The sequence below is a fragment of the Poecilia reticulata genome, chromosome 14, assembly GCF_904066995.2.
Source record: "Poecilia reticulata chromosome 14, P_reticulata-male-v2, whole genome shotgun sequence".
Taxonomy (NCBI): Eukaryota; Metazoa; Chordata; class Actinopteri; order Cyprinodontiformes; family Poeciliidae; genus Poecilia; species Poecilia reticulata.
Genome location: NC_088843.1, coordinates 18,010,388 through 18,019,736, shown reverse-complemented (window position 1 = coordinate 18,019,736; position 9,349 = coordinate 18,010,388). Strand labels below are relative to the sequence as shown.

The window sequence follows — 9,349 nt, the reverse complement described above, 5'->3', positions numbered from 1 at the left end:
GTAATTATATCTTGTGTGAGGGATCGCTGCGTATATGTCACCTTTTAGAGCCCCTGTTTCGTAACAGTTTAACCTAGCTGGAGCTACGTGTAGTTCTAACATAATGGATTGAAACTAAATGATGTTCTGAAAAGTTGCATTATTTTTTAAATTTTCTTCTTTTTTTTGCAGAAGAAACATGTCATAAATTGACTAGGTTTATTGAAATTGTTGTGAATCCAGCATGTCAACAAACCTGCAACAATTAATGTTGTCAGCGCCTAGCTTACTTCCCCTGTCAGTCTAACAGGTTTAACTTCTGTTAGCCTCCTAAAGGCTGCCGTAAAACACTGGTCTACAAACGAACAACTTGAACTTCAGAGCAAAAAAAACATGGCGTATCTCTTTAAATTAGCCCCACTGTGAGGTCCTCCGTTGAACCCGCCTTCTGTCACTTAATCAGCCTATCAGCGCCCAGCGCACGTGACGAGCGGTCTTTGCGATGACCTCATCCCTGGTGTGGGATGACGTCAAATTCAAGATGGATGGAATCACGACAAGCAGGCTGAAAGCTACACAACACTGAATAAAGTCCTGGCTGCGTGGAGGCGAGACCGTTTTCACGACGGGATGGGTAAGTGTGGCCAGACTACAGCGTTTCTCGTTGGGCAGAATGAGCGCGGAGCCAAACACAGAGTTGCTAGAGTGCTGTTGAGGAGAAGCTTTTTTCCTTTTCCGCGCTGACGTAACTCTAAAAGGGGGGATTGAGCTGCTGTAAAAGCCGAGCAGCTTCGAGCCCGTGTGGTAGACTGCGCTGTGTCAGGACGGGCAGGTGTGTGTTTCCCCTCCTTTTGAGTGGCTAAAAGAGGAAAACGCCACTTCAGCTGAACGTAACGGGTCTAATTCACTCCTAACTCACTCCAGCAACCCGCTTTCTGGGATTAACAGCGGCGTCCAGAGAAACGCGCTCAACTTTTCCGCTCTCCCCCGGAGTGACGGGGCTGCTGGGAGCCGAGCCGCCGGAGCTCCGCTGCTGTGTCACACGGACACGCAGGAAGCAAAGCGAGTGCGTCCTAAACTGAACGAGTCGTTCCTGTCCGAGAAGTTCCGACAGGAGAAACTATAAGCCATGTCTAATAAGCGCTCTAGTGCCGACAGCTTCATTTAGCTTCCTCTTAAAAAAAAAAACAAAAAAAAAACTGCTACGGCGGCATTTTCTGTTTCCTCCTTAAGATTCCCGATAAGTTTAAGGCTAGAACCGACCAGGCGTTGTCTGGTTTTTAATGAATCAATGGAGCTTTTTCCCCATTAACATTTATTGAATGTGCATTGTCAATGTGCAAAACAGAAGAAAATTGCTTTTCCGTTGGAAATTTTCAAAGTAAATGTCAATAAATCATGTGAACAATTATTATTTTGAACAATATGAATAATATTGGATTAGACTGGAGATATATCTTTAATAAATGATTTTAACTCGGTAGCATGTAACTCGAAATATTGCAAACGGCAAACAATGTCATGTACCACTACATACACTGTATAAAAAGTATACAAATTTAAACCAAAAAGAATAAAGTAACATGAAATTTAAATACAGTATGACAAGAACAAATGCTAGTAAACAGAGGGAATATCAGTCCAAGTCACTGTTGAAGTCACAGAGTTTACAGATTATGTCTAACATATCCAAATTATTTATAGACAGTTTTTCTTGCAAGCAGTATTTGCAGATTTAAAGTTCGATGGAATGCTCGTATTTTATTTAAGGTTACATCACTTCTAACTTATGACAATTAGTAAAATTTGTACTTTCTACGGCAACTTTACTTTTCTAAAAATTCTTTACATTTCTTTATGTAGCGCTCAGACATATCATCTGGAGTACTACATCTTATTCAGAGCTGTTATTTACATCTGAACTAACTATTAAAAACATACCCCTTTATGTTCTGTAAACTAATCAGAACATTAGTTTACAGAACATGTCTGCTTTTACCTTAGCAGACATGCTAAGGTAAAAGCAGACATGCTTTTACCTTAGCAGACATGCTAAGGTAAAAGCAGACATGCTAAGTGACACATATTGTTTTGTGTCACTTTTTATGTTTGTCTGTTTGCATTCCTAAACAAGTAGCATCACCAAACCAATGAATAATTCTGAGCTTGGATTCATAAACGGGGTGTCTTTACGAGATTCTGAAAGTCCGACAGCCTTCCAAAGAAATTCTGCATCACAGTAACTGCACAGAAATTTAGGATACTATGATCTAAGCAGTACTAAGATGGAATTGTGATTCATTTAGACACGTGCATATTTTTATCATTAATAATTTATTGACTCCGCTGTATTTTTTTGTGACCAAAATACTTTTTCCTTGTTCTAAACGACGCCTTCTTTTATCCTCTCAGTTGAGGAACTTTGATCTGCTCTTTGCAGGATGGCCTCAGCACCCTCAGGTTTATGGCTTTACCTCTGCTGAAGCGCCTTATTTTTTTATTATTATTATTATTATTATTATATGATTAGAGATAATTGTCTGCACAGGTTGGTGTGTTAAACTTCAATTGTTTTTTTTTTTGTTTTTTTTATACTTCCTGCATTGACTGGTGCCTGATAGCAACTTGACAGAACAGCGTTTTCCTGTACTCAGACTGATAAAATGATGTAATGCCCCATAATTGCCAGTAATTGTCCATGGTTAGAACTTGTTTCACCGTGTTTAAAAAAAAAAAATCTTCCGCTGTCTGCTGTCAGCCAGCAAACACGTCTCTGGGTTAAACTGCAAGCATATTAATAGCTACATTTGGGAAGTTGTTGTCTTTTTAATTCTTATGAATATTAGCTTTGAGCTGTCCAACATACTGTGAAACACATCAGAAACGATAACCAAGAATTATATCGTCTTTTTTTATGTCATTTCTTGAAAAATACTTTCGATAAATTGCTACAGATGTCCATGAACCATCAAAAAATGGCAACATTAAGCCTCAATGACTTTTAAAAGCAAGAATTTGGCCCTTACTTTTGAATTTATTGTGGATTTCCTTTTAATCCACATATACATATAGGTTCCAGCAGATGCATACTAATATTTGATTCAAGCCACATGCTTTTTGTAGCTTCGACACGGCCCTGGGGTAAGTCTGAGTAAGACTGCATTTATCAGTTTTATTGAAACCTTTAAGCTCTGTAGTCAGAAAAGAGAAAAATTTAAACCTAACAATGCTTTAACAACTGTCAAATATGGCAGTGGTGGTATCATGATGAAGTACTTCCAGCTGCTGGTTGTACTGGGGATGGAACAGTGAGAAGTTTGAAACTGGGCCATAACTGGGTGACCCAAAAGGACAACAGTACTCCCAAAGCCACATAAAATTGGTTTTGGTTTAAGGATAAAGTACGTTAACATGAAGCTTTTAGAATGGACCAGACCTCATCCTTACTGAAAATGTGTAGAAATGCTTGAAAACACAATAACCAAGTATCAATCCACTATTTTACTAGGACCCTCTTCATGGCTACAAAAACCTGGTGGTTTTGCTGCAGATTACTGAAGGAAATTTATCCAAATATGTGTACAGGATATGTGCGTATAAATTTGATTTTGTGGGGAAATATGTTGCCCTATTTGGATTATGGAAAGTCTAAAATACTGTATATATGTTTAAAACTTATTTCAAGTAACTTGTTTTATTTTCAACCCTTCCTAAAAAAAGAGTAATTGTATCAACATATGGAAACATTTATAAACCTATAAAGACAAGGCTGAAAAGTGAAAATTATTACTTTCCACAGTTTGCCATTAGATGGCATCTTACATCTGGTAGACTTCTGAGAACGTTTTTCTTTTGTGTAATCTCTCTGCATAAAGTTTAGAAGAATAACCTGGAGGTGGATATTTGCAATAAGTGATCAAAATTAATATGGGTTTAACATCATATTGAGTTGAACAGAAAGAAACGAGTCAATCATTATCTTTTATTTTGTTTATGCTACGCTTTTGGCACATTTGTAATGCAAAACCAATATTAAGGCCTGTGAATTAATGCACATCTGTGTTCTCTTTCAGCCATGGAGAGCCTTGTGCATTACAGCAACCCCTCCCACGCCCTCTCAGTGTTGGGGGTTCTCAACGAGCAGCGGCTGCGGGGCCAGATGTGCGATGTGGTCCTGATTGTGTCAGACCAAAGGTACCAGGCCCACAAGAGTGTTCTTGCTGCCAGTAGCGAGTATTTCCAGTCTCTTTTCGCACGGATGGACGGAGACTCATTACGAGTTGTGAACCTGGACTTCTGCGAACCAGACGCCTTCGAGATAGTTCTGAATTACATTTACTCCTCCTCTCTTTTTGTGGACAAAGGGAGCCTGGCAGCCATTCAAGAGCTTGGCTACAGCCTCGGAATCCCGTTTCTTACAAACATTGTGTCAACGAGGCCTCACGCGTCCTACTGCGTGTCCAGAAAACGTCTCTCGTACTCGGAGGGGGATGAGAATGATGCTCAGACAAGGAGCGTTATTGTGTGTCGGGTCCAGAACAACACAGCCCACCCCTCTCACTCAAATTATCAGGGAAAAACATCAGAGAGATCTCCATCTCCTTACTCTCCTCGAGGGGCGGCTCAGCTTCCATCAGAACACAACTCGCATGAGTCGGTCAAGAACTCTGAGACCAGCGGGAAATCATCCGAGCAGAGCAAACCCCCGGAGAGGAAGTCCAGATATCCATATTCCACCATACTGAAAGAAAATTTATCACACATCAAATCAGTCAGGCCTCAACTGACATCATCAGTGTCTTTTAGTGACGCTGATGTGCAGCACATCAGCCTGCAGTCTGGTTCTGACCAGGACACCAAAGAGGAGATCGAAGAGCTCGACCACCGCTACCGTAATAATGTTCCCTTCCAGGGTCAGGCCAGAGAGCGGAGCCAGGCCACTGACCGGAGCGGCCCACTCATAAAAAGCCTTCTCCGGAGATCACTGTCCATGGACAGCCCTGTTCCAGTTTTCTCCCCAACGCTGGAACTCAAAGATCTCCAAAACCGAGAACAATCAGTCGTCAAAATCGCCTCAAAGGCATCAGGAACTGAAACATTCGCCCACAATGGCAACTCGACTAGAGCATCCCCTCTGGTTCTCAGGTCCAAGTATCTCAACAGGTATGATAAGGAAACTCAGGTAGAAGGACACGTCAGTGTGAAAGCCGAGCCGAGCAGTCCCCTCGCCGATCCCATGGACATTGTTCGGATCACGGTTGGAGATGCTCTGCCAGTTAATCTCAAAGACTTGCAAACAAATTACAGCCAGTGCTCCAGGACGGATTTTAGTCTTCCAGGTAAGAGGAAGGAGCGGCCTGACAACAGAAGGTACCCATTTAAGAAAAGTAAAGTATTCAAAGAACACGTTGCTTCACAGGAGACAGAACCTCAGCATGCAAATAGCGACCCCGGTGAGAGCGACGCAGAACCGCCTCACAATAAGATTTTTAAATGCTGGAACTGCCTGAAGGTTTTCCGCTCCAGTGCTGGGCTGCATCGTCACGTCAATATGTATCACAACCCGGAGAAGCCGTACGCTTGTGACATCTGCCACAAGCGCTTCCACACTAACTTCAAAGTGTGGACTCACTGCCAAACCCAGCACGGGGTGGTTCAGAACCCAGCGTCGTCCTCCAGCTCGTCTGTGCTGGACGAGAAGTTCCAGAAGAAGCTGATAGACATTGTGCGAGAGCGAGAAATAAAGAAGGCTTTGCTTTGGAAGCTGAAGAGGAATAAGCAGGGTTTGCAGTCGCCTTCTCTTGCCAAAAAGAGATCAAGGTCCAGCTTTGTGTGTCCCTACTGCGGCAAAGTGTTTGTGTTCCAGTCCCAGTACAGGCAGCATTTAAGGACACATCCTGCTGAAAAGGCCGACCAGGACACGGGGAGTGAGAGCGTCCTCTATCCGGAACAGGATGAGATCTTTCAACAGAACAACACAGACACTGGCGTTTACTCCTGCAGGCTATGTAATGTTAAGCTGTCATCACTCGTAGAGCAGGGCGACCACGAGAGAGGCTGCCGACACGCAACCGTGTGCCCTTACTGCGGCCTCCGCTTTTCCAGCCCGGTTGTCAAGAAGGACCACGAGGCCCATTGCAGGTACAAGAAACTGACATGCCTGGAGTGCATGCGCACCTTCAAATCTTCCTTCAGCATTTGGCGCCACCAGGTGGAAGTCCACAACCAGAACATGATGACTGGTAAAAATCAGATTCACCTGAAGCAACCAGAGAACAATGAAGAGGCGCCCGACGCCCTGGGAGAAGAGCCTTACAGTGACGAGCCTTTGGCGCCTGGGAACTTTCCAGAGAACATCAGTTACAGCGACTCGTCGGGTCCACCCATGTATGACTCGGAGGACTCCTCGTCCTACGTGCCCGAGGACCTGAGCATGGGCCACCACGGCAAACTGGTTGTGAAGGAAGAGCCGCTGGAGGAGGCGGTGAGTGAGAGGGATGGTTCAGAGGCTGGGAAAGCCGGGCCTGAGGAACACGGGGTGCGGCCTTGCGAGAAGTGCGGCAACCTCTTCAGCTGCCGCAAAGACCTGGAGCGACACCAGGAGCTGCTGTGCCACATCAAACCGTTCATCTGCCACATCTGCAACAAAGCTTTCAGGACCAACTTCCGCCTTTGGAGCCACTTCCAGTCCCACATGTCGACCGCCAGCGAAGTCGGAGCCAAAGAGATGAGCATGCACGCTCCTCCCCTGTCTCCCTCGCCGCCTTTGACCCCCCAGAACTCCGAGCGGCGCTCTCCACAGGCCTCTGTGCTCAGGTCCCCTCAGGCACCAGCAGCGGCGACCATCCCGGAGGAGTCGAGCAGCCCAGAGCCGTGCGGCTCGTCGGCGGGCAAGGCGAGCAGGCCCGGGGTGGAGCCCAGCAGCCACGGTGGCTCCCTGTCCAGATCCAATAGCCTGGAGAATCCAGGCGGCCCTCACGAGCCGGACACGCTCTTCTACCACGCGCCGTCTCTGTCCGCGCTGACGTTTAAGAGGCAGTACATGTGTAAGCTCTGCCACAGAACCTTCAAGACGGCGTTCAGCCTGTGGAGCCACGAGCAGAGCCACAGCCACATGTAGGGCCGACGGCGCCGCCTTTCCCCGAACACCTCACGTTAAGACGAGCACATCTCGGCATCCACGAACCAGACTCTGAATGTAAAGCTTCTTTGCTTGCCTCCAGTTGTATATTTCAAAGTGGCCATGTTTATTAAAGGTGTAAAGATGAATGTGCAATCAATTGCTAGGTTCCTCTGTGAGATGGATTATAAAAGCAGTTAATTATTTGACAACTCGTATAAGGATATATCTTTTCAACATCTTTAGTTGTTTGTATTTACCCAAGTATGTGTTTTTGTAAAAACAAGGTACAGAGTTGTTACCCTCTATATTTCAGCTGGTTTTGCTTTATTTGTAAATGTGCAGCTGAAGAAGAAACGGCCTCGTACCTTTGTTTTTGTTTTTTTGGAGTGTGTGTGTGAAAGTGTTTTAAGGTTTTCAAGCTGCTATTAAAGTAACTAATATTGCTTTTGCATTTATGTTGGCTCTTTCTCTTGGTGTGAGTGGCGTCCCTTAAGATACTATTGGTGGCCTCGATGATGTAATCAATATGCACTTTGTTTAAAAGCTTAACTCCGTTATAGGACAACGCGGACAGCCGTGCTTCAGATCATCTAGTTGTATGAAGTGAAAATGAAGTGTTAAAAATGATCTGTTTTTCTCAGAATGCCTTTTCAACTTTCGATGTGTTCACTGGATAAGATTTCCTGTGTTGTTAAACAAGATCAAGCACGTAGTTAATGGATTTTTCTAACAATTAGCCCAATAAATAACGTTCAATTAGGTGGTCCAGTCCAATCATTAATCAAATGTTCTTACCAACAGAGGTAAAGATGTAGAAAAGGCATTAAATAAACTCACCTTTTACAGCTGCAGCACTCTGAAGAACATAGAAAACTACAACCTTTAAGAAGATTCAACTGTTATATCCCATATTAAGGAATCTTTGTTTTTAACCAGGTTTCTAGTCCAGGGAAGAAGGTAGATTTAGTGAATCAGTTCAGGGTTGATTATGTTTCGGATAAGATTTCAGTATGCAAAGCACTCGAGCTTATTTTTAAACCAAGCTGAATAAATGTTTTCACTTTAAAAATTAGATTTTTCTAAATTCCAAGTTTCTTATGCTGCTGCTGCTGCAAAAAGAATGAATTTATATTGAGCCTTTTTCCACCTTTCGCCAGGCCTGCCAATGCATTTCTGCCAGTTGGCACTAAAAGATGATGTTTTGCTGAATACGGTTTGTGGTTTTTTTAGCTGTTCTTTACTGTCTAATCTTAATATTCTGCAAACTGTTTCTGTTTCTCAACTCTTTTTGCGTTTAAACCTGCAGAACCATTCACATGGACAACCAAACGCTGATGGATTTACTCATGCTTTACACTGTTTTGATGGCCTTATGCATTTTTTTTTATTATTGTTTACCTTAGTTCACATAAAAGCACAAATAATTTTCAGAGAACTTGTGACTCAGGCATTTTAAGATGGTTAATGTTTAGATGGAGTAACACAACGAGATTATCAAATTTATTTTAAAAAAAAAGAAAAAAAAAGATGGTTATGATTGTATTCAAGCAGTTTTGCAGTTGTATTCTCGTATTAGTATATATTCCTGCTTTGGTGGATTAAATCTTTGTCATAATTTATCCTGACTGCTGCCGTTTAGAGGAAGTCAAACTTGGTCTGTTTTTCATTTTCTCAGCAGAAAAAAAAAAAGCTGCATAGTGATGTTCTGCAGAAAGTCTGTATTGCTACTAGTGCTCTTAATATTAATATTTTGTGAGAAAAAAATTAAAGTTTCAGCGAATTGATTCAATTTGTGTAAATGGAAGTGTTTGTATTCTCAATTTTGTACCTCTTTTTTTGTTTTTTGTTAGTAAACAGAAGTTGGATCTTTTTACTCTTCCTGTGCTCTTACTGCAATAATTGATATTTGTATCAGCATTGGTTGCATAATTGTTGCTTTTGGAGACTTTGGTGTTGAAGTTTTCTACGTTTATTTTGTGCTACACTTCTGCAATAAAGAGTTAACAGTGGAGTAAAGATAACGACCAGTGGTGGTATTGTGAATTATTTCATCCCTGATCTGGTAGCTCACTTAACAAGAAATTTGGATAATATGTAATTATAATCGAGTTCTGAATCTGTTGTTCCTACGCTCACATTTTTAGCCACTATAAAACCCTGTGCGCAATATTTACCTGGCAGAAAATATCTTTAGACGTCAGGTTGACGTGTGCGGATGCGAAGTAATTCCACATGTTGTTTTCCTGT

At 42.7% G+C, this 9,349-nt stretch overlaps 1 protein-coding gene across 1 annotated transcript; it reads left to right on the top strand.

The window, feature by feature from the left end:
• The first annotated feature begins 475 nt into the window (after positions 1-475).
• Positions 476-9,126, top strand: zbtb21 (zinc finger and BTB domain containing 21). Its single transcript, XM_008428226.3, has 2 exons — positions 476-613; positions 4,053-9,126. The coding sequence occupies exons 1-2, from the start codon at positions 610-612 to the stop codon at positions 7,097-7,099; spliced, it is 3,051 nt and encodes a 1,016-aa protein (XP_008426448.1). The 5' UTR covers positions 476-609; the 3' UTR covers positions 7,100-9,126.
• Positions 9,127-9,349: the final 223 nt, after the last annotated feature.